At 36.7% G+C, this 26,584-nt stretch overlaps 1 protein-coding gene across 1 annotated transcript in view; it reads left to right on the forward strand.

Moving 5' to 3' along the window:
* The window catches only part of LOC149793088 (uncharacterized), a 43,386-nt gene extending 23,177 nt beyond the window's left edge, over positions 1-20,209 (forward strand). The window contains exons 2-5 of the mRNA XM_089968947.1: positions 3,309-3,506; positions 5,716-5,942; positions 7,853-11,845; positions 19,926-20,209. Of these exons, the coding sequence (XP_089825073.1) occupies positions 3,309-3,506; positions 5,716-5,942; positions 7,853-11,845; positions 19,926-20,138 (4,631 nt within the window). The 3' untranslated portion in view covers positions 20,139-20,209. The remainder of the gene's footprint in view (positions 1-3,308; positions 3,507-5,715; positions 5,943-7,852; positions 11,846-19,925) is intronic.
* Positions 20,210-26,584: the final 6,375 nt, after the last annotated feature.

Consider the following 26,584-nt stretch of genomic DNA (forward strand, 5'->3'; position numbering starts at 1 on the left):
GCGGACAGGTTAAACTTAGCCTTTGGGAAAGCACTGAACAGAGCCATACAAAGTGTGAAGATTGAGTACCATAAAGTGGCTCATCGTCTCATGATCAAATTTCAAGATACGGACACATTGTCCCTCAGGTTCAATGGTAGTTTGTTTGAAATTTTGGGTGGACATGTAGAAATGGTCGCAAACAATTTGAGCCCCAAGATCAACAGTAATATGGATTTTTACAGAGCTTTTGGAAACCCGGTAGAACTGAACCAAGGACTTAATTTGATCTTTGTGTATTCCGATGTGGTGGAGTACAACGTGGTGGGACACACCTCTGTGCCGTTACTGCGTGTCATTCCTTTCAAAGTGGATAGTACCACAAACAATGACCAGGAAGGTGCAAACACCTATCACGTACACCGTGAATTTGTACATCCTCACTATTTGCCCGTCAGTAAGTCGTATTTAGACACTGTCAACATTGCTATAAAAGGAGATCTGGGACAAAATATTCCATTCTCCAAAGGGAAAGTTACAGTGGAACTCCATTTTCGAAAACGCTTCTCTAACGAATTGTAAGTCAAGACAGCGACGAGTGACATTTTCACCATATAAAATCCGGCCAGATGCGTGTGGAATTTCAGTTTGCAGAAAATCTACGAGCAGATAATACGGTGAACGTCATCCTGTATGCTGAATTTGACAATACGATATAAACCAACAGTTTGAGAGAAGTCATTCTACACTATTAGAAGTCATGGAAGACTTTTATCAATGTTTATATAGTAGGGATTCTTTGGACATGGAATGTGAAGGTCTTGAGGAAGGAGAACCCCAAGACAAAGACGAAGAAATCATCATGATGAAGTCTAGATGGCCAGAACAAGAATCACATTTAGTTTCCTGTTATGCTATAGTCTTGACAGAAAAAAATTAAGGAATTGATCAAGAAAGATTGCTATGGATGTCATAACGATCATCCCAGTCAAATTCAACACGATAAATGCCTGATGCTGAGTCAAGAAGAAAAATTGGACGAATATCTGGACGAAGCATGTATTCTCATCTCGGAAGAAGACGTGTTACAACAGTGGTATAAAAATGCTTGCGTGAACATTATTGTCCACCATTAACAACTCAAGAGATCCATCGCATCGAAGCTCTCTTGGATCAGAGTTGGGAGACAAGGCGAAGAAACGGTTACTTGTCAGACATTTTCAAGCAAAAAGTCAGGATCGAATTGATCACTTATCATTGCCTGTGAAGAAAAAACCCCACACAAAACAGGGATACCTGGGAACTTTATTATCTTTTGAACCAAAGTTCGTACACTCCTTCTTGGAATTCTGTCGTCTGTGCTAAAGATGAACTCCCTCATCGCAAACCTCAAAACCATCAAGCTTATGTGATCAACACAGACGACAGTCATCTCCCAGGAACCCATTGGGTAGCCGTCTACTTTCCTCAAGAAGGATGTGTGGAATATTTCGGTTCGTACGGATAGCCTCCTTTGGAAGACGATATCATTGACTTTATGAGAAGAAATGCTCAGACCACCCGATTCAATAATGTGACATTACAAGGCACAGATTCATTGGTGTGTGGACAGTACTGTGTGTATTTTCTGCATCATCGCAGCCTGGGTTATTCCTTAGAACATTTAGTGACTTATTTTGATCGTCATTCTTCTAGAAACGATGAGAAAGTACATCGATGGTTTTGTGACCAGTATGCTTATCTTTTGTCTCTAACTAGGAAACGTAGTGTCCATCAATGGCCTAATGACTTACAACAGTGGAAATCACAATTTCATTCACAACGTTGTCAGCCCTGTCCAAAATAATGTGTGAGTTGAAAAAAAAATGTTTGTGATTTGAAAAAAAAATGTTTGATGTTATATTGTTGGATTATTGTTAAAAATGTTAGAGTTGTTGGTTAGTGTTAAGTGATTTTTGAATAAAAAATGTTGTGTTTTGAAGAAAAAATGCCTTTGTGGTTTTTTTAACTATAGGTATCCTGATTCATGCTCTTTGACTTCTCTCTATCCCTCCCATAACACTATAAAAAGATAGTGGGGTTTTCCAAAGGAATAACCCACAAGTTGTAGTATAAATAGATAGTGGGATTTCATAGGAATTTTAGCTGATTATAGCTATAAATAGATACATGGGTGTTTATCCACGATCGTCACACAAGTTGATATTGTAAGTAGTTACTAATTTTATCCATTTTAGTCTAAACCATTGTAACTTAATTTTCTGGGATATGATTATTTTCCTTTAAATTCTGGGACAATTTCGTCATTTTAGCATTACTTTTAGTCACATCCATTTTGTAGTTGATCATTTCCTTGATTATAGCTATTTATAGCATCATTACAATTATGCAAATTTTTGAACACCCCAGCAAGATTTCAGGTCTTGGTAATGCTTTATATATAAATCTCACGCTTGTACTAGTGTATGTATGTCTCTGTCTCTGTTGTGTTTGACCCTCTACCATCATTGTCCCTAGACAGTCCCACCATGTTCAATTCCCCTTGACGCTATACAAACCCACCATGTTCAATTTCCATATGTTAAATTCCCCTTAATGCTAGGCAGTCCCACGATGTATTCCCCATGTTCAATTCCCCTTGACGCTAAACAGACCAACGATTTATTCCCCATGTTCAATTCCCCTTGACGCTAAACAGACCAACGATTTATTCCCCATGTTCAAGTCCCCTTGACGCTAAACAGGCCCATGATTTGTCTCCATGTTAAATTTACATAGACCCTATACAAGCCCAGGGGTGTTAATGTTAAATTTACATAGACCCTATACCGACCCAAGAAGGTCTGTAATGCTAATTCCCCTAGACCCTATACAGGCCCAGGGTTTTTCTCCATGTTAAATTTACATAGACCCTATACAGACCCAGGGGTGTTAATGTTAAATTTACATAGACCCTATACAGTCCCAAGAAGGTCTGTAATGCTAATTCCCATAGACCCTATATCGTCCCAGGGGTTTTCTCCATGTTAAATTTACATAGACCCTATATGGTCCCAGGGGTGTTTTTAATGATAAGTCCCATAGACCCTGAATCGTCCCCATTCACTACTATCAGTAACTGATGGCAGAGGGAAACAATAATTAATATATATGTAGTTCAGTCCTGGAAGTCCATTTGTCTCAACCACCTGTGGGAACAAATTTTGAAAAATCAAATAACGTTTCGGATATGATCTATAACCAATTTTTTTGACGACACAACTTTAAACATCGAAATATTATAAATCATGTCGAATAATAATTGTCAAGGCTCGTTTTACTTTTTCCAGATCTACAGATATTTCTGTTATGGCTTGCCGTGAAATCAGTCTTCATGTGCGTCTTCACCTATGCCTGGAAAATCTGGCGCTACAACCCGGTCTCTGTCTTGCTAGAAAGACACAGACGGCTTCACTTCGTTGAGCAATATAAAGAAGACATAATCAGACCTTCAGTGAAAGAGAAACTTACAGATATTTTCTTAACAGGTACACTTAAAGGTCGAGGTTTAAAAAAAAAACGCTGGTGGCAAGAAATGTGCAGTTAGCATTTATTTCTCACGGGATGTATTTGGTCGAGTTGATGGAAATAAGTTCCTTTACTGGTTCTAACAACGTGCGAAAAACAAAATTAATATTTTCCTATTTGTCAACTTTGTGGTGTCGTGAATAGCAGACAAATTAACCTCTCGTTACAACCGGTTAACAGTGGCATGTAATAAAGTAAGTGTTAAGCTTCACCTATCAACTGCTGTCAGGTAGGCTAATAAAGTCAGTATCGGTCTAAACGTCGGGTTGTTTCCAATGCCAAACAAATGGTCAGATCCTGATATGGAGCAACTCTCCTCGTGGACTGACAGCTAGCTTAACCATATAGAATAAGGTTTTCCTAACGTTTCTTTTGATATGTCACAGAAATGACACTATAAGATAGGTAACAGTTGGATACAGAAATTCCATCTCTCGTACATTTTGGAATTCCTAAGAAAGTGGCTGTTTACGACAAAGAATGATCTGTTCGGGAAGAGCTTGATTTTACAGTAAATATTTCAAACTTTAAAAATCTAGATTTATCACTGACATTTAACAATCACTGATTGTTTCAATACCAAAACAATTTCCATGACACCTCTAAACATTAACATTTTTAAAGGTTGCATTGAAGTTTGTATTTGAAAATTGTAATATCTGTTTAATTTATATTGTGTGCTTGAGCTTTGTCTTTAATTGAGGGTAGAGTTCCGGCCGACCTGACTATTGTCATTTTTTAAGAAGCTTAACTGAGATTGATTTCAAGACCTAGCCTTTCTTATGACATTATAATGTTCTGGAAGCGAACTTGTTTGATATTCAATTGAAAATGACCCAAATCTAGAGCATTTTGTTGTGCCATTTCAAGTAACACTTTGTATATAAAAAACCAGATAAACAGTTTTCTTATTTTAATATCAGTCTGTAGACTCACTCTTACCTGTGTTCAGTTATAATTTGAGAGGAATTATTATTTAAATTATTGTTTAAAATTACAAAGTTCTCATTGACTTTTTGGGTTAAAACATTAATTTGGAATTATTGAGGATTATACAAAAGAAGTCTGGATTATAACATTGTGATACATCAAGACTGTTGGTACATCAGTATAGTCAAGACTTTAAACTCAGCACATTCAATATTGGAATTCATTAGGAACACTCTATACCTTCCGCGTTAGAACGTTTAGGATTGTTTGGGATTTAATTCAAAATACTATAAGTTCCTTTCAAATGTTCATTTGTGATTTAGGGAAATACATTGCTGTTGAGTTTTACTAAACTTTTTTTTTTTTTTCTCATTCTGTTACATGTTTAAGATTAAAGAATCATAAGAAAATGTTCAAGTTTTGTACATTGTTTTGAATAAAGGCACATGAGAACAAATGTTCATCATTGCCAAGTGAAAGACTTTAAAAATTAGCCATATGAAAACAAATCTCCAAAATGGCTGACATACAACAAATCAATATACGTTGCAAGTCAAGTATAAAATTCAATTTATGAAGGAACATGTTTGGTGTAAATTATAATGCAATATTGTTATGTTATTCGTAAATGTTAACAAAACTTTATATTAAAAAAATATTTGTATTGAAAGCACAATATTAACTCTGAAAACAAATTTCGATTTTTATTCTATTAAAGATTTGATGTTTTTAGCGAAATGTAACATTTTCGAAAGAAACATGCAGAAATCGCTGTAATGGAATGTGCCTCATCAGGTGTGAACATATGAAGAAACGAAAGGTTGAGTAAACAAGATGTGAAAAGCACTATGCTTACAGCGACATTGTTACATTTTTCTTGGCAAATGATCTTCGCTTGGAGTGTATGCTATTAAATGTTTCTATTGGAGTGTATGCTATTAAATGTTTCTATTAGAGTGTATGCTATTAAATGTTTCTATTGGAGTGTATTCCATTAAATGTTTCTGTTGGAGTGTATGCTGTTAAATGTTTCTATTGGAGTGTATGCTATTAAATGTTTCTTTTGGAGTGTATGCTATTAAATGTTTCTATTAAGTGGTTGGCTATTTGTTAGCCTTAAACACTATTGCAATTGACAATATTCTTTTAAGAATTAAGTGTTTTTTAAATATAAAAATAAATTTTTTGTATTAGGTTTTTATGTCGCCTTGATATATTTGACTTTACGTATTCCTCTAGATAATACAAGAAGACGAAGACTTCTAACGTGGGTGCAAATGAAGGTGAAAGATCTACCACTGTTCGACTTCAGCTCCTGCTGGCAGAACGGGATCGCGCTATGTTCTCTTCTAGAATCCATATGTCCTGGGGTCTGTCCAAGCTACAACCTGCTATCTCCTGACCACAGAGTCAAAAACTGTAGATTAGGCATGAAACTTGCCTTCAAATATCTTTACGTACCAATGGTAAAATATATTCTAATGAAACTGGTCTGTCTATAAATGTCCATCAATTAATGATCATTGTTTATCCCAATAGTCAGCTACCAAACCTCAGTAAATCAGCTGACTCCTGGCCAGTCATCATTTATCCTAACTGAGGACTCCTTAATCCTAACTGAGGACTCCTTAAACCTAAATGAGGACTCCTTAATCCAAAAGGCTGACCTTTACTCTCTTTTTTTTGATGATCGGTAATTAGATGACATGGAGGGTCCAAGCAAGAGGTGTTAAATGCAAGGGTACCATTAGAAATAGCGGTCTAATTAAACCCCTTTATCAGTTATTTGTTATTATGTACGAATTAATGTGTTGAGACATTAGTACTAAACTGATTGTCCTAAGTAATGTGTGTGTGTTTGTGTGTGTGTGGTCATAAGCAATGTGTTGTTGTTGTTGTTGTAGTGTTTTTCAGCACATGATATGCTATACATGGCGGTCAGGATAAATGGTGGAGGAAGAACCCAGGAAAACCTCGGAAAGAACCATTGACCCACGAGAAGCTACTGGCAAGTTTTCTCACGTATTCACATTGGCCGAATTGGAGACTGGAACCCACACAGACAGAGGTGAGATGGCAGTGATCCGTAACGGTGAGCGCTTTAGACCAAGGTGTGTGTGTGTGTGTTGTGGATTCTTAACGTAGCTTAAAAAATATTCAGTCATATCGCTACATGTCTGCAGTGCATCGGTTTAAAGTGATGCCTTGCAATAGGGCATCATACCGCAGACATGTAGCATCGTGTTCCACCCAGTCACATTATCATGACACCAGGCGAACAGTCTTAACACTGACCTCTTAATGCTGAGCGCCTAGCGAGGCAGCTGTTGGTACAATTTGTATAAGTCTTTGGTATGACTCGAACTGGGTTCGAACCCGCGACCTCCCACATCAGAGGCGGACGCTCTAACCTCCTAAGTAAGGGGACTCATGCACCTAAGTACTTGCCCTTGTATAACATATACTAGTTTCTATTTCGACATTTTCGTACAATATAGGTAACACTTACAGTATACTCTAAGCACGTGAAGTACGTAGACAACATAAAAATGATGAAATTATCTGATGTTATTCCCTAACCTAACAGCAACTTTTAAAAGGCATCATACAAGGTTGTAAATTGATTTATCTGCACGAAACTTAGACGGTAAAATGAACTGTTGAACTGTCTTCGAATATTCCTGTTAAGGTGACTTGAACACGTTAAGATGGGTCATATTTAAGTAAAACTAGTTTTATTTAAATAAACTGCGAATATTAAAAGCTTAATTAGTTGAGAGTCAATCTGAGTCACGACTTCATTTTTCCATCACATAAGTTCGAGTAATAAAAGGAAGAAAATCAGTTTGTCGAAAATTCCTTTCTTCGCGACATAAGTTACAGATTTGAAAACAAGAGAATCGGTCTGAGCTACAACTTCCTTTCTTCATTACATAAATTAGAGCTGTCAAAACGAGAGTCAGACAAAGCCACGGTTACCCTTTCACCAATACGTTCAAAGCTGAAAACGAGATTTTATAATTAGTAACATATAGGAAGGAGTTTAATGGTAAGTGACAAATGTGAAACGTATTCACGACACAAAAGTATATATACTTTTCATTTACTCTTCGTATCAGAGCTTGAACATCAGATTTCGCAGAAGTTGGAGGCTTATCTCATAAAAACATCTTGACAAATGCGTATAGTAACTGCTCCTGAGGCACATAGAAAACTATGAATTGCATGTTACCCAGTAAAAATCAAAGAACCAAATCTGATGCCAAAAATTATACCAAGGTACATATTCGTCCATTGCGTTATTTATCTTGTAATTGGCGCGTCCAATTTTCAAGCTTTCATTAAATGACAAACAATTATATGCTCTGTTATGCAGGACATCTTGTCACCCGAAGATATGGCTATTGCAGGAAAAGTAGCGGAGACGAAAATTGTCCAGTACATTTCCATCATAAAATGGGCATCCCAGAATATGAAAGAGAAATGGAGTTCATCACACGCGAGCTTGGTGGCTGAAAAAGCTGGACATTGTTTTACCAAAGGATCTGGCTTGGGAAATGGCATTGTTGGAAGGAGATCCAAATTTACAATCATAGTGTCTGACACAATAGGTGCTTTCAACCTTTTGGTAGAGATACGTGGACCCCATAATGCATACTATGGAGAACGAATTGTGAGTCTACATCAAGCCCGTGGTTTTATAGATAAACCAGTCCTAAATTATTCAAGTGTAGGATCCCCAAACAATAGCCAAACTTTGAAGTATATGGAAGACTGTGTCGGTAACACATTCATCAGACGGGACATTCCGCATACATATGATGTAAATGCCATGGTTGGGTCCTTAATGATGGATATTCAAACTGGAGAGGAGGGAACATTTTTTGTTACATTCATACCTCACAGGGCTGGAATACACACCGTCACTGTCAAGTGGCAAAACTATCACGTGGAGGGTTCTCCATTTAGGGTCAAAGTATATAGAACTTCAAATATATCGATAAAAGGATTGAGGAATGCTCATGAAAAACGTGTCATGTACAATTCAATATCTTTCGAAACACTGGACGATTCAGGGACAAATAGTATTGTAGGATTGACAGAGAAGGCAAGCATGTTAGACACTGCGGTTACGCGCGTGAATCCTGTCACTAATGTACAAACGAAACCATATCGTAAAGGGAGAAAACTAACGGTGACTCGCCGTCGTGTTCTTCGAAGAATTCTAACAAGGAATGGAGAAGACGTCGTCGTAGAAGAGTCCATATCTCCATCTCTATCGCGACAAAGTAGCTTTACAGATCCATCGGGTCAAACAGACGATGAAGCCATTCTGTCGAAAGGAATTGATACCCGAGCTAAATTGAACATCGTGAAGGAAAGTTCGAGAGAGTACTCTCTGCAAAATGAAAGAGACATGGACACTTGCATCGAAACCACTGGTGGTAATATTCCCAAAAATATGAATATGTCGCAAACTGGACAAAATATATCAAACATAAAAGAAAATACTCGACCAGAGAACAAGTCAAAACTTCTCGAAGACTGCGATGACAAAGATGCCCACAAACAATCAAAAATTGAATTATTGAAATCTTTGATAAACAATATTCAGAATGTTCAAACAAACAACGAGCCTGGGGGTATGAATGAAGAACTGAAAGTGAATTATGTCATTAATGGTGACTTTCAGCACACTGAAACGGCTGCGGCTGCAAAGATAAATTCATTTTCAGGAAACAATGACAACAAAAGTAGAGCAGCCAGAAGAACCGTGTCCGACACATTTATATATCAACCTCAACAATATGTTAATTCACAGATGTCCAGCAGCAGCAGCAAATACAGCTCATCTGATACTGATAAAAGTGACAGCTCTCATAAGCAGAAATCGAAAGATAAGGAATCCAAAGTTGAAAACGAGAGTCCAACTTTAAAGATTCTCCATTCCAGTAGCATGAAAAAATCCTGTGTGTATATTAGCCAACGAGCATTGACACATACTTTCAGCGGAACTTCTAATGAACCAAATGAGGATACTGTGCCTGTAAATCGAAAGCTCAAGAAGAAGGCTTATATGACAAGATCATTGCCCATAGTGAGACAAACTTGGAAAAAGATTGATGATAATGATAACACTGATCGGTTTTCAGTAAATACATTGCTGAAATGCTTTAAAACTCCCAACATATATTCCTCCAAGGAGAAAAATCTCTCGACATCGTCTGAAGAGAATTCTGACGAGGATGACATGGGCCAGTCTGACGAAGTGTTTCCAAAGTATTGGACAAAGCAATCTGACGTTCAGCAGACAGAGCCGATGACTGGTCATGCAGAAATCGGTGCAAGGAAAGGTTTACAAATTAAGGACGAAAAAGAAAGAATTAATGTCTCAGGTGTTAAAAATGATAAAAGCGAATATTTTTTCACATCAAGTACAGAAACAAACGATAAAGATGATGTGTTGAAAGGAACAACTGATAGTACGACGAATGTCTCTGTTTATAACAAAGCAGAAAATAAAGCTTTTGCTCAGGAAAGCGAGAAGAAAAACGAACTTGAAAACGTAGTTAGCAGATCGTCTCGAAAAGAAAGTCTTCAAAGACAGGATTCTTTTTTTATCCACAAAAGTAGCAGTGACTGCAGCAGTGATTCCACGGATTCTGAGAGGAACTACTCTTTTAATGCGAAGCCCAATAAGCAGCCTGGAAGAGAAACAGCTGTTTTTAGGAGTGTATCTATTCACAAGGACATGGGAACACATATGTACAAAACACCCAATGTCCATATCATAGTTCCAAAAGTGAAGATTGACAGAACAACACAAGTTGCTTCCGACGAGATCTTGATAGAAACTGGATGTCACATTTTGTTGAATAGCACGGGACTTTTCATGCGTAAAATAGGCATAAAAGTTCCCACAAGTTTTGTCGCAGGTGCCAATAACGATAGCAAATGTACCACAACCGAGACAAATGAAGCTGCAGCTACCAATCAACCTAACGTGTGTATGAGCACATCATCAGACGGTATTATGATTACTAACAACCGAGTATGTTCCTTCGGTGATCAACTGGTCGAAGCACATTACATGGACGGAAATTCAGATAATGCTACATCGGAAGTACGCGATGAGAGAAAAACTAACGACAATGTCAGTGCCTGGATTGAGCAAAATCGTAATTCTATAAATCAATTATTATTAAGACCTGTTCGGCAGAGTACATTTGAGACTACTGACAGTGGTTTTATAGAGGAATTTGGGGCTGGATATTTGAGATGGGCTCGCAACAGCGTTCCTCTTGTTTGCATTACCAACGGTCATGTAAAACTTCATAGACGTCCATGCGAAGGGCAGATTACGCTCGATCCGAACCTGGTGCGAAGTGGTACAATTCAAGAATCTGATCTCAATAGCCCCAACCCTCGAGATGGGCACGAGGAAAGGAAATATCATGAAAACACAATATCTAGCATATCACATGGAAGTAGGCATCATCCAGCGAGAGAAGAGTCAGGGAGTTTCTCTGATTCAGAATTAAGACTTCGATGTTTGCCTTTTCGAAGACGAATTACTGACAAGCTGTCAACGACAATGAATGACACACTCACAACGGCAGACAAAACTGTCACAGGCAAAAGAAGAGCCTTAGTTCTGAAAAAACTGTCAAAATGGAACTCCCAAACAAGTCGTGGATCATTCGACTCGACCGATAATGACTCTAACCTTTCATTTAATCAACCAAATTCACAAATTTCTCTGCAACGAACTCTCAGTTCTATGAATCCGGTCCATCGCATTCCAGATGATGTTACAAATTCGTCCATGCAGGCTGTTAATTCAACAAACCCTGAAGATGGATACTACGGATTCGGAATCTCAAATATTGACCGTAACGATCTTCTAAATGAACTGGACGCCTTCCAGAATATTTATTGTGGGAAAACTAATGAGGAATTGGATTTGTTAACCACGACAAAGGAGTACCAATTATTTGCTGGAGATACAAATTCCTCCGCCATGGATAGCATATCGACACAGAAAAGGGAGAGCACGAGCCATGTAAGAGACATAGCAACAAAGGATATACCTGCTGTAGAAAATATACATTGGGGTACTTCTCAGTCCATTTCCCTACCGGCATCGCAAAATGCAGACAAAAGCGACGATATCAGTTTGTGCGATGAAGTCTTCTTTTCAGCGCTATGTGAAGGCAGACTCTTGGAGGATCTGATCCAGACGACGGACTTAGAATGCTCTGTGGAGAGTCAGATGAGATCGGAGGAATCTAAGCAGCAGAAACCCAGATGCAGAGTGACTGGAGCAGGAATAGTCTGTGGATATGTTGGGATCCAAAACAATTTTCAGGTAGGCATATGTCACGATATTTATTTAGACGATTTAAGATATATATATATATATATATATATATATATATATATATAATCTTACATGTTAATGCTCACTTACAATTAAATTTATGATATGAGTGAGTTTCAAAAACTTCATTTGACATAAGCATTCATGAAAATTTATCTGGCTATAATAACCATAATATCACAGTAGTACGGTAATAAGGTAAATGTTAATCTCTTTGGCAAAGGTTAAAATGTTTCTAGAGATAAAAGGAGATATTCATATGGGCAGAGTAGAAGGCCAAAATTTTACCGCGAAAATGGACTTGACAGTTTCTTGTTTTTGTTTTTCGCATTTTTTTTTGTGTTAGAGTTAGACAGTAGGTAAGAAGAAAGTATCGAATGAAATGATTATGGTTGGGTAATTATCGACGTGAAATGGGACATAATCTCTCACAAAGTTAGCATAAAGTCATCAGATGAGGGATATTCTCAAAGTTACGAATATTTTGTTTTCACCCTTTTGTTTCTGTGAACCTGTCAGGAAACGCACTGCGGTCAATAGACAACTTAAAATTCAATAAAATGACATGTATTTTTACGTGCAGCAAGCCTGACAGCTGCAGATACATGCGAGTGGCGTAACATTGGTAAATCACAATGACGTAAAAAGGTCAGAAAAAGAGAAAAGTTCTGCCACTTCCAAAGAGCATACTCTAAAATTGGGCGCTCTTGGGGTAAGCACTAACTGATTTCAAAACCAAGTTATATGCTTGGTCATATCCCACAATGGAGCAACTTATAGGTTTAGAGACGGTTGCAAATCCATGAAAAATGATCCACGCTCTTGAAAACAATTTTCTCTGATTGGTGTGCGGGATGTGACTGAAGTTAAGGAGGCATCAGATGATTGTGGTTTTCTTGTTGTTTTGGGGTTTAACGCTAAATCCCACCGTAAAATAAACTATATATGGCGGTCAGTACAACTCTAGAAACCCCCGTTAAGAACCATCGACCCGCGGCAAGCTACTTGTATCTTTCTTACTTTCTCAAGTTGGCATTCGATGAAGATGCTTGATACACAGTGGAATATATTGATATTGACACGTTCACTTATTGGTCAACTGTTTTTGGACCGCTCCGGTAGCCTAGTGGGTAGAGCGTCCGCCTCGGATGCTTGAGGTCGTGGGTTCGATCCCCGGCCGAGTCATACAAAGACTTACAAAAATGGTACTAACAGCTGCCTCGCTTGGCACTCAGCATTAAGAGGTTAGTGTTAGGACTTGTCGGCCTGGTGTCAGGATAATGCATTGCTGTGCAACCCGCGGCCCCCGGGCTGATTTTAAATTGCCCGCCAGAGCTCGAGCAGCTATATAGTCGTTGCATTTTAGTTTTCTGCTGCTACCCTCTGCTTCAAGAAAAGCATTTTTCAGTGGCCCATGGTGTCAGAAAGGTTGGACAGTACTGAGATAATGTGACTGGTTGGGACATCATGCTACCTGTCTGCAGCATGATGCCCCAGTACTAGACATCATTATAAACTGCCACATTGCAGACATCGTAGCGATATGACTGAAAAAGTGTTAAAGCTACGTTAAAAATCAAAATCACATAACATCAAATCAACTGTTTTTAGACATTATGAAAAGTCAATTACTCTGCTAGTATGATTATACATTTGTTAGCCTCCAAAGTGTTGCCAAATGTTATAGAAAAAAAAAACACCCGTCTGTGCATTGTTACCTGAGGGATCTATCTACACACATGATCGTAAATTCGCAGTCGTGATAGTCTTTCCCCACGTACGATGTAAATTATTTACTGCCCATTTAATGGCCAAGTTTACTGAAAGTTTCGCTTTTTTTCTTTCTTGACTACTTGGAGATAGTTTGTAAGAAATGCACTTGTGGAATGTTACGTAGTGAAAACACTATGAATAATTCTGATTGGTTGTAACTGTTTGTCCATGATAAACACAACAACCACTGAACATTTTAAAGATAAATTTCAAAATGCAATTTTTAACAAATTATAAATACAAATAGTACAAATATCAAAACATGTCAGCAGAGAACTCGTGCGTATCTTGGAAAGCAGGAAAGCTTTGTCTGCTAATTCACTGCCTGCTGCGTCGCACATCCGATGGTAGTGAGACCGCCCATAACTAGTCTCGTTTACCCAGGCTATCGCGTGGCTTCGTGAGATCTCCGCCATTCTGTTTTCTTGAAAAATACTTCATTGATAACTGTTACCAATAGGTGCCGCTTTGGTCAAAGATTATATTAAAAACTTGAAAGAATATAATTTAATTACGTTAGGTTAGTGACGCAAAATATCATCTCATCCCATCGGCCTATGAAATCACTTTTCAATATTCGGGGAAACCTTCTTCTTTAATCGTTATAATCCCGCTCCTCCCCAATCCCCCAGAAGCATAGGGAAAGGAGAGTATGGGCTCACTCGTGTCTGTATTACCATGACTAGCTTGCATTTTTAATACAAAGTGAAATGAGCAGACCTCGTTGCTTTCCCTGGAGATTTTTACATCGCCATGAGCTCCAGTTTAGAAAACAAATTTAGTCTGACTCTTTTGTCAGAAGAACGAGCTAGTCATAGTAATAAAGATCTGAGGGAGCCCGGTACTCTCCTTGAAGTATGATATCTATTAGACGTGCCCATCAAATAATGGCAGATGAAGCTTATATAATGATTTTGCAAACAAAATGACAGCAGATGATGGCAGGTTAGGGTAGATTGTAAAATGATTTTAGACACAGATGATGGCAGGCGCACATGAATTACTTCTCATGCTGGCATGCTATTTTAAGGTTCCACGAGTTACCTTCCTTGCTCACATTATATTTTAGGCACCTCCGCTGCTTTTAACCCTCCTGCTGTATTCTACATTTAGCAACACAAAAAATGAAAATTTGCTAAACTCTAACATGGCAACTTTTTTAAGTTGCTATTTATATGGAACTTGAAGTAAATGGAAGAGTAACTGTTGAAAGGTTTGGTGTCTTACGGAGGAGGTAACTCAGTCGTAATATTTGGGATGGAGTCCATCCGGGATTGCGAAACAGAGAGGAGTCACGGACAAACAACCAACGTGACGACGGCACAGATATCGCAGGAAACTAGACACAAAGACTTCAGTAAGCCTGATATTAGTCTCCGAAATCCGTTTACACTATAGACCGTGCACAGAACATTAGCGATTCCAATGTATTCCACGTCTGCTAAGGAAAGTATGCCTTGCACCCGCTCAGAGACTGGGCCTTTGCCGAAACAGCGTTTTGTGCGCTTATGATGACATAATGGTGTTGCCACTTGAGCCTCCTTTTGCATACACTACCGCTTCGATGGCCTGGGGGTTAGAGAGTCCGCGTCGGATACGGGAGGTCGCGGGTTCGAACCCCGGCCGAGTCATACCAAAGATTTATAAAAATGATATTAACAGATGCATTGCTAGGCGCTCAGCATTAAGTGGTTAGTGTTAGGATTGGTCAGCCTGGTTTCAGGATGACTTGATTCGGTGGGCTAGACATCACTATAAAAATAAAAGACACTGCAGACATCGTAGAAATATGACTTAAATTTCTTTAAAGCTACGTTAAAAATACTAATCACACACCATATTTGTATTATGAATTGAAGAAATGATAGAGCATGCTAATGGATTTGAACGCTATCTTGGAACACTTTGCGAAATCACATATGATGAAACATAATGGTACTCGATTATGCCGACTATAGTAGGTGGATCTGAGGTGGCCACATTTTTTGACGTTTGTCCATTTGCTCGCCTGATGATATAAGAAGAAAAAGCTTTGTAATAAGCAAAGTTATGTAACCTTGCCTTGTCACTGGGGAACATTATTTAAGCCCGTAATCAGAAAATATACTGAGATCACCATGTGTGCAAAAGTTATAGCCGACGATATCTGGATCAGAAATTTAGACGGCTTCAGATACAGTCTGGATGGTTATATTGTCGACGCAAATAACATTTTACTTTTAGAATTCAAGTGTCCTTTTGTCAGAAACGTCAGCAAGTTTCCTGTTTATTATTTTCCGGAAGTGCTTTCAGAATTAGACGTTTCTGTCATAATATCATAAGGTCTGCTTGTTGACATAGGTTTTCAAAAGTGCTAGTTAGATCAAATTGGATTCCAATGCAAAAGATCTAGCTAGATTTTGGTTGGAACATCAGATGCATATTGAGAACGTCAAAATATAATCCACTGTGTAGTCAATCTTATTTGGAATTATTTGAAACGACTAAGTCTAGTCATAGTTGTATTAATGTGCAGAATGATGACACGAAATGTTCCATGGGGCCGTGATGTCTGCGTTGTATCCTGTTCCTAGGAATTCTGACTGAGAAAGCGAGAATATAGCGTATTTAAATACATTAAATTCTTTTGGGGGCATACATATTTCCAGCGCAAAGTGAAGGATATGCCAAAATTTGAACGATTGAATAATATTTCCGTGAATGTTTTTGGTGTTAGCGACAACAGAGATATCTACCCTCTGCATCTTTCCCCTGTAACATGTGAGCGTGAAGTTGATTTGCTATATCTTGATACTGATACGTAAGATGGTCACTAGTTCTGGATTAATAATATCTCTGTTTTGAGGGAATTGCCAATAAACAAATACAACGGCAAAAAATATTACTGCAGAAATATGTACAAGGTTATCCTAGCAAGGAACTTCTGACTAGGGCTGAGACTGCGCCAGTGTCATGAGATCGATCATGCCTGAGAACAACCAAAAGGTGTCACAATTTGAAAATTGATGTCGTATGACACATCTGCCGTTGATCATATACGCTGATTTAGAGTCACTGATTGTTCCAATATCAGGCGCAGACGGCGATCCAGAGAAATTTTCAACAAGAAAATACCATGAGCATGTTCCATATGGCTACGAAAGTTGCCTGTGTTAACAATTAGCTAATCAATGCAATAAAACTATGAGGAGAAAATTGTGGTGAGCATTTCACTTAGAGAAGTTGGTTATATGAATCGTACCCCACCTACGAAAATAATGTCGGATGCGGATAAAAATGAAAACTTCATGACTTCTTGGTCATGTTGAATTTGTCGGCAGCCCATTCGTGAAGACGAAGTTCTGAAACACTGTCATTTCATGGGCCGATATCGTGGAGTGGCGCATAATAAATGCAATATGGAATCGAGCATGTCAGAATTTATTTCAGTCGTGTTTCATATCTTAGAGGATATGTCTCGAATGCGATAGTAAAATATTGGGCAAGTTCAACAAGAAAATAATGTGTATACCAAATAACCAAGGGAAGTATTAATCGTTCTCTCTTGGCGAATTACGTTTCAGAGACAGCCCGTGGTTCACGAGCACTTCGCTGGATAAGATTGTCCAGAATGAAAAATCTTTTTGATATATAGCAGGAAAATTTTGTGGCGACATGCTTAGCCCGCTAACTCACAAAGGAATTTATCCATATGCTTTTATGACGTTGTGTGAAAATGCAATGAAACCACGCTGCTATAAGAAGAAAAAAAAAATGGAAAAGAATTATACGGCAACTTGTATGGCACTATTATTTCTGGCGAAGACTGCCACCACGCTAGCAGCACTGCGATAAGTTCAGTATCAAAGATTTGGGCTAGTATCATGATTTGTGTTTGAAATCAGACGTGCTGTTCTTGCCATCGTGTTTGAAACATTTCATGATCTCTGCGTGTCATATTACACGCCGAATCCTGCTAGTCCTGGGCCTTTTTTTTTTTTGGATGCCGCATTCGAGCGAACGAAAATCAATTCGGTGTTGCTTACTGATATCTATAGGTAAAAAAATTTTGAAAAAGGAATCCAAGGTGTGATTTTTGTAATTAAAAAGCGAAACGCTCTGTCCAACAATAATTACCTGCCAGGCTGAGAGAAGACGCAAGAATCAAAATATAATACGTATCTTAACATTCATAATCACTGTGGCTGAGCCATGTCACAGAAGCAGACTTTAGATGATTTCTTCTGGATGAAAGTAAAAAAAAAACAGATTTAAAGAAAACTTATTACTTGGTGATAATTATATTGGCTACGTTCTCGGAAGTCGATTGGGAATATCCTCAGGAAATTTGTGACGCTCATAGCAGCTACCTGCTGGTGCCAGGAAGCATGAAGTTGGTAGACAACGCAAGGTTTTGTGCGGTTGCTGCGTAGCTTAAGGAAAACAGTGGTACTGGCAATTTAAAAGTTCCGAAGCTGATCCAAAATTTGCATGACAAAGTGCGCTGTGTGATTCGCTATAAAATACCTGCGACAGTACCTACACTTAGGATTGAGGATAGTTAGGATTCAGCCAAGATTGATTTAAACACATACAAGAGAGCAGCTGCTTCAAATAAACTAGATTTTTGAAGTTAGTATCCGATCTTGGCTTCGTCAAGATGAAATTGTTTGATGAAAACCTGGTAGCAGTCCACAGACGAAAAATACAGCATAAATGAAACAAGCCGACCCATAATGGGTTCAGTGTACTTGAGCTTTCTGAGTATTTTATGTACAAATTTCACTACAGTACTACCAAGCTGCCGCTTACTGATACCGAGTTCTTGTGCTGTCAAATAAGGACGGAAGATGTTTGTGAGGACATGTTGTCCATGCGAGACCTATTTGATTTTTCAGGTTTCCCTAAAGGAGAAAGTAATCCAAATAGCATTTTTATGACGCAAGCTGCCGTCTGTATTGTGTAATTTTTTTGAATATAATTATCATCTACCATTATCTTATGGGGTCTGTAATAGATAGTGTAACTGAAGGAGAGTAATGGGCTCACTCAGGTCTATACCGCTTGGCCACCTCGCTTCCTCTGACAAATAATTATGTGCAGACTAAATTTATTTCCTAAACTTGAGCTCATTGCAAAGTAAAAAAATATCTTGAGGAAAATGATAAGATCTGATCACTTACCTTATAACGAAGAGCGGGCTGGACGTGATGATAAAGATATGAGTGAGCCAATACTCTCCTCTCCGAGGTATTTTACTCCCCTTCCCACCACAACCAGCTACCGATTGTGTTAAAATCAAAGTGAGATGAGTGCTGTGGATGGTTGCAGTGATATCAATTGAACTTTGTAAATATTGTCCAGCTTATAGCGTTTCTGGAACACCCTGCAGCGTAAGCATACATATCCTCTCTTTTGCGCTTTAGGTCACCAGACACCATTGGAGACTTGAGTTACACAGAGATATACCTATCCTGTGCCAAATGGCACTTGGCATATTACTGTATGGTACTTTATTTGTGCACCACACTGTTTTATTTATTTATTAACGAAGATTATACAAATATCTTTATATGAAAATGTACCGAAACCATTTTTTTCCCTTTTGTGTGATAGTTACAATTAAACATTTTGATAAAATTGGAGCATTTGAGTTGATTAAAATTGTGTTCTTCAATCAGCAAAACGTTACATAAACCACTTTTTCTTTCTTGTCTTTTTGTTTTATTTTATTATCTTTGCAATAGAGGAATAAAATTTATACTGATATATTCTACAGGCTTTAAAAATTGAAATGGACTTACCTTAATTTGAATACTTTTTTATTTTATCAATTTTATCGCCGTTTTATAAAGAAGGAAAATCTCAAAATAGGTAATATATTCGATATTATTTTATTTCATTTTACATACATAATTTCAAACACATATTTTTTATTTTAAAAAACGACATCTACTAAGATCCACAGAAAGGATTTTAATGTCTACTGATAATATTTAAGGTTATTTTTAAAGTGTTGGTTGAATTAGAATGAGAAAAAAAACATTAACACAAAAATACCCCTTGTATCACATCATCCATTTTCACCTTCAGAAAGCCAATCCACAAGTAATAAAGACTGGGCTAAACATCATCAGATAATAGGTATTCTGGCGTTCTTTTGAGGGTCCTTTGATCTTTAGTACTAAAGCAATGACAGAATCCTGCATTTAAACATCAAACAGGATGAAGTACACGTTTTAAATGGGCCCAAATACTAATCCATGTTAACTTATTGCAAGAAACTGGATAATTCATATTGCACACATTTTTTCAGATATGGTTTGAACATGCAGAGAATCAAGCTGTATCCGTGAGCATAAGAGGTCCCCGTCCCCATGCCGTCACGGAGACGTCAGTCATCTACACAGGAGACAACTTGTACGAAGTCGTATACCAAGTCACATTGCCCGGGTATTACATCATCACCGTCAAACTTGATGATCAAAGTGTCACTGATAGTCCCTTCATATGCAATGTAACCATATGAATGTGATCGTGTTCTAAAAGAAACCATAATTGCAAAGTATGGTATGACTCAAAAGACTATTTGAAATCTGAGTTAAAGTAATGAACAGGCGTCTCCAAACAAAAAATTATGTTGGTATGAGGTTTTAAAAAAAAAATATATATATATATATATATCGTATCTTTTGCAGAACACGCATGTTTAACATTTGCTTCACATCAATAAAATAATGTATGTATTGTCTCCAATTTAATGAAATGTGTATTATACAATATGAATATCCTTGTCTATTCCAGTGAGTCTAAAAGTTTTGACTCTCTGCAAGAGAGTCAGAAGTAATTGTAATAATGCTTCTCAAATCACTATGAATTTGGCGAACGAATTTACGGCAAGATGTGCAAATAAAAGGTGCTCATGAAACGACGTTACGACCATCCGGTGAAATACATTTAATTTGTAATGCTGTCCAAGCTATCCTTCAATGAAAAGAAAGCATTCAGTTTCAATTGTCCAACTTGACTGCTTACATTGCTGTTAGTGATAATACATCTTCAAGTGTTTGATATCAATAAAATTATTATGATGTTAAAACAACCACGGTTAAACATGATCAGTATTTACAGCCAAATGTTTCGTGATTTCTAGAGGATTATGATAACATTCTCCTTGGCCAGGGTTTGGCTTTCCATTGCATAGCAATGAAAGCCGAAGGGGATTGGGGGACCCAGGCTAATTCTACAATCCGTCAGAACATCTCGTTGTTTTTTCCATCAAGAGAATAACACCTCTGGATGTTCAATCGGAATGTCCTTGGCGTTTTCTACCACACGCTTTAAACAAAGCACCACCTTGGATGCCAGTACTGGCCACTTTAAACTGCCCTCAAGTCAGTGATTGTTAACAGGTCATCATAACTTCAAAGTTGTAGGAATAGCATTTAAAATTAAAAGTGCAGGTATTTCATTGATTTTTGAAACGTTACTGAGTGTTATTCTCAACATTATTTAATAGGAACATGTTCTTGGCACATCTAGCCGGATGTTCGCCCCCCAAAAAACTTAACAATCTGGGAAGTGTCATTATGATTACCTCCGATTCTCTTTTAGAGTATTGAAGGTATTTGACTCGCATCAATAAGAGATTAATATATTCCGAGTGTTCGGATGTGATGTCCAAACACCTTATTTTATCAGATGGATCCTGGCCAATTATGCCGATGTGATACACAGAAATCTGCCATTTTCACCGATCCATTAAAACTAGTTATCTCAGTTTGCATATATCTCGCAAACCTTTTTAAGATGACGACGGGGATACTCCACACGCTTATTTCTGATGTCACGCCATGAAGAGGTCATTGTTTAGATTTATTTCTAAGTCCCCAACACGTTTTATTTTCCTTCATATTTTTAAATAGTACATGCTAAATAATTCATGACTTTCATAACAGAATATTAGCATGATAGAAAATGACATTGTTGGATCACTTGTAAATGTAAATAGTACAATCTTCGTGTGAATTGTTGCTCATATTCATTAAATTCATATCCCTGCAATGCAAGTTCCCATGTTGTTCTAAAATGTCTGGATCACTCATACGTCAATAAAATACAAAATATCCTCGAGTGCCTCGATCATTCATACTATTTTGAAATGAAATTACAATCAAGTCCCTTGACCTTATACTAATTGCTTCACTGGATGTGCATTATGTTGCACTCAGAATATGTAAAACTTTTCAGAACATAAATAATGTCACACACACACACACACACACACACACACACACACACAGAGTTACAATGCTATGGTTATAAACTATGAAACAGAAAGAAGCAAAACCATCATGTTTTGTACAACTTAACAAATAATTTAATTTTAATTGTTATTTTAAAAAAGTTGGGGAGTAACTTATAGTATTGTGAATTAAAAACAAACTAATCCAAAAACTTCTGTCACATGTCCAAAAAACAGTGTTCCAAATGAATTTCAGGTCTTGAATGTGCAGATGTACCAATAGCATTGAATGTGCTGAAGTGCCAATAATCTTGATGTATTACAATGGAATCGTCCAGAATGTCTTTGAATGAATTTACAATAATCTCAAAATACTGTTTAGTCCAAACAGTAATATGAACACCTTGTAATTCCAATAAATAATTTAAATAAATGATTCCTCTTAAATTAAATCTTAACACAACATACTTCTGCAGAATGAAAACAATATAAGAATAATATAAATAGGTATAATTTTTCACTTCTCTCCTTATATACAGCCATATGACTCTATTTTGCAATTCATTTGCATGACATACCAGTATGTCAAAATACACGCCACCTGACTTACATTGCAATAACCAATGGAAAATTACCCTAAACTGTAAACAGGTTGATTATCAAGGGTGTGTCTAGAACCTGAGTCAAAAGTAAACAACCTATTTATAGCATCATTATTTTAAAATATAATCTACAATCAAGGACAACAGTAATGTTGCTTGCACATAATCATTATAATCTAATAATGGACAAAAATTTAACTATATATATAATGCTTTAACATTAGAGCAATAACCCCAGTACCAAGAGATAATATAAATCTAAATTTGCATGACATAGATTAATGGAAAAAGCTAGCTGAGTTACAAATACTATTAATAAAAAATGATATCCCACAATGTCTTAGAAAGATGATTTACAGACAACAATCAATGATGATAACATTGACATGTTCATCATCAACATGGTAGCAAGATGATAAAAACAGTATGGCATGAAAAAGGAATGAATTACATATTTTGATGTGGATAAATGTACAAATTATATATAGCTAAATTTACAATTGTATTTAAGACATCTTTACAATGACCCTGAGAGTCTAACTGCTTACACTAATCAATTTAACTCATTTGTGGGAATTTGTGGGAACAAATTAATTGAAAAACAACAACTTCACTGATCCAATCAATGGATTAAATGAACAATCTAGCTGGATATTACACAGCCAAGCAAGAAAAAGATTTACCAACAGAAGGTTTATCATTGTCACATGGATGACCAGTGGCAGGCAGGCATTGATGATATGCATACACATCCTTAATACAATAATGAAAACACATACAACTTGATGGCTTAGAAAGTAAACATTAAAAGTGAGGTGACATGTGATGCTTCAGAGAATTCTTCAAAATATAAAAATCTGAAAAAATACAGCTTGATGTGGAATAGAGATTTTTTTAAAAAGTAAGTTCAGGATTTTTTGGAATAGAAAAGATTGTGGACCAATACTGAAGGTTTACAGTTTGTGGTATATGGAAACAAGTTTTGAATAATACTTGTCTCCCAGATCCTAACAGATTATTGTTCACTGCATTACTACTTCTTATGATCAGTTGGTCCTACATGAATATTGTGCCAATCTGATATCCAATATGGCCACCATGGCAGCCATCTTGAAAATCTTGTAATCACTACTCCTCCTGAATGGTGCAATTAAAATTCCTCAGTATGGAAAAAATACACCTTCTCTTTTTTTTCACACTGATACATGCTTTTTGTTCTAATCCCATTCAGGTAAATTTACATATAGATTTCCTCAGAGTAGCTGGTATTTATCTATGTGCAATGCCAAATATACAATCCTTTGAGAGAATAAAATAATATACAGTTAAACCTCTATAGTGCTTGCTTTTATAAACCAGGCATCTATATGTAATGGTCAGGCATGCTATCATTTCAACAATTGTATTGCCTTTAAGTACCAAACAGCAATGGGACTGGAGCACAAGTTTTCAAAACTTACTAGTCCACTCGATTACAAATACTATTCAGACATCCACCTACTCGATGTGGCACTAAGCATAAAATGATAAATAAATACCATACAAAAGACAAAGAAAATATCTAAATACTGATGCAATGGTTTTGAAACAAACTGATGGTGAAGAAGAGAAAGGCTAACAGGAATATAAAAAATAGAGTGACTTGGAGCAAGCAGTAAACAAAAAGTGTAAACCAAATCTGAGTTTCATGATAAGACATTTGGGGGAATAATTGGTGTTTACTTATTATTTAACACTTTCAAGGTAACAACAATACAAAATGAACTGGTAAGTATAAAGTGATTTGATCCAAGTCGTACCAAGTCGTACCTAAATTAGATCATAATGTATCGGTCTACATTAAGGCCACCAGCCCATATGTCTGACCAGTTTTTGTTATGTGGCAAATTCTAAGGTGTGAACTGATTCTTTTATTAATTTATGCTGGCAAATTATATTTTGTTGTGCAACATGCATTTAACTTCATGTATAGTACACTGAAGGCCAGTAATCTCATAATCTTAAGTGCACTTAGTGTTCCTGTACATAAAGAAAATACTATCATGCAGAAAAGGAGGTGTCTACGCGCTAAGGTATTGATGTATTGTTTTGGATCAACAATGCCACCATACTCCTATTTTACTGTCATAAACATAGCAATAAAAATATATAAATTATTTATATAGTTATTTTAATTGTGCTTTGCCAATGTGGACATCTGAGAAAGCTGCCATTAGCTTCCCAATTGTAGGTGGTTCTTAAGGGGTTTTCCCCCCAAGTTCTTCCTCCACCAGTTATACTGACCATCATGAATAGCCTATCATGTGCTGAGAAATGGTGTTAAACAGTAAAACAATAACAACATTAATTATGAGGAGCATATTCAACCCCCAACACTTCACAACTTATCATACATGAGAACATTTTAAACATGTCTAACTGAATCAATGAACTTTCATGTTCATTGTGATATTCTGGTATAATGGTAAAAGATTTAGCATGAAACACTATTGAATGAATATGATTTTTTATGTCTGCTGCTTTGATAATTTGGTGTGGAGGTGTCTGGTATTACCATTATACTGGTTACTGTGGTACTTTTTTCCAGTGGTATGTGCCATGGTACCTTTTCTTGTACCAGTGCATTGGTCATTTCCATCAGCAAGGTATATTTGGCAATTCTCAAGTAATATTGTTACAGATATTAAAAGTATGTTTTCAATTTTTGTAACAAAATAATTTTCAAAATTACAATGCTTTTATAAAATAGTTATATTTGTCATAAACTAATTTTGAATATTACAAATGTAACTATATTTATGAACCTTTAATTCCATGTTTGATAAATTTTGCATATACCAAAATCATTTTTAAAAAAATAAAATAAAATACAATTCCTAGTGTATGTTAATGTATTAAGTAAATTTGTTCCTTTGTAAGACCAATAATCATCCATAGATTTTCAAGATAGCGATTGTTTACTGCTGGCATCTTACATAACTTCTTGAGTCCACAAAATATTTTCTCATTTGCTGTGTCACTATTTCATGTTTACTGACCCTCTCTGATAAACATCTTGCTTTAATGTGTTGGCATCCAATTCAAAGTTTCCCTGCCTATCATATCAACAGTGTAGGTAGTAATGTCTGCATCAGTGTCAGTAGTTCACATTTATATCAACAACCTCTCTAATGGCAGCATAATAACTTTCACAGGGTGTCAGCCATAGTGTAAGCATAGTCATACCACATTAATTACAGTTTTTAGATGACATCATACACAACAATTAACATTCACACTGCAACGTCTACAACAAGGTACTGGCCATTTAAATGGTTGAGGGAGAGTGACTTTCTTTCTAGTCAGGATGTATTAGTTTTTATTCTATTATCATGGATATAATATTGTTATTTTGTTATAAGTCAGAGCAAATATTTTTTCCAGCTTTTTGAGAGCCAGAAATAATACAAAAATACAACAAAATCTCAGGCTTCTGCCCCAGGAGATTAGATTGTTGATCCATAAAATAATTGCTGTGTTCTATATGTTCAGAAATTCTGTGGCAAAGCTCTACTCTGGTTTAAGACATAGCGTGAAAAGCTTTACTGAATGAACATTACTTTTATGTTTGGTACTGTGATACTCTGGTGTATTAATAGTACAAGAATTAGTGTGAAAAATTACTGAATGAACATGATCTTAATGTCTGCTACTGAGATACTTTTAATGTCTGTGTTAAACATGCAGTAATGAATCAAGTTGATTGCAATGTGCATTTTGCTTTCTGAAAGAAAAGGATTTAACATTTTGTGATATATTGGCTAGCAAAATGTACTGTATAAGGGATTCAAGTGGCAGATTTGTTTTACTGGATCCTGCGTCATGTTAGCAATTATAATGTTTATGATCTGATGTGCTTTGTGATTATTCACACAGAAAATTTATGCAGTTGTGCTCCTTCCCAATTCAAAGCAAAAAAGCAATTTAAGAAAAAATAATAATTCATGCCTTATTGGTTTTGAACTAGAGTTGTCTATAACAGGTGGCCATATTTACCACTCAGCCATGTAAGCATGTATGACTAATTTTGAATGTCATGGTTATCTTGTTATCAATGCAGCAGTGAAATTATTTATTTTATTTCACTCC

Source organism: Sinohyriopsis cumingii, chromosome 8, assembly GCF_028554795.1.
Source record: "Sinohyriopsis cumingii isolate HCF-2022 chromosome 8, ASM2855479v2, whole genome shotgun sequence".
NCBI lineage: Eukaryota > Metazoa > Mollusca > Bivalvia > Unionida > Unionidae > Sinohyriopsis > Sinohyriopsis cumingii.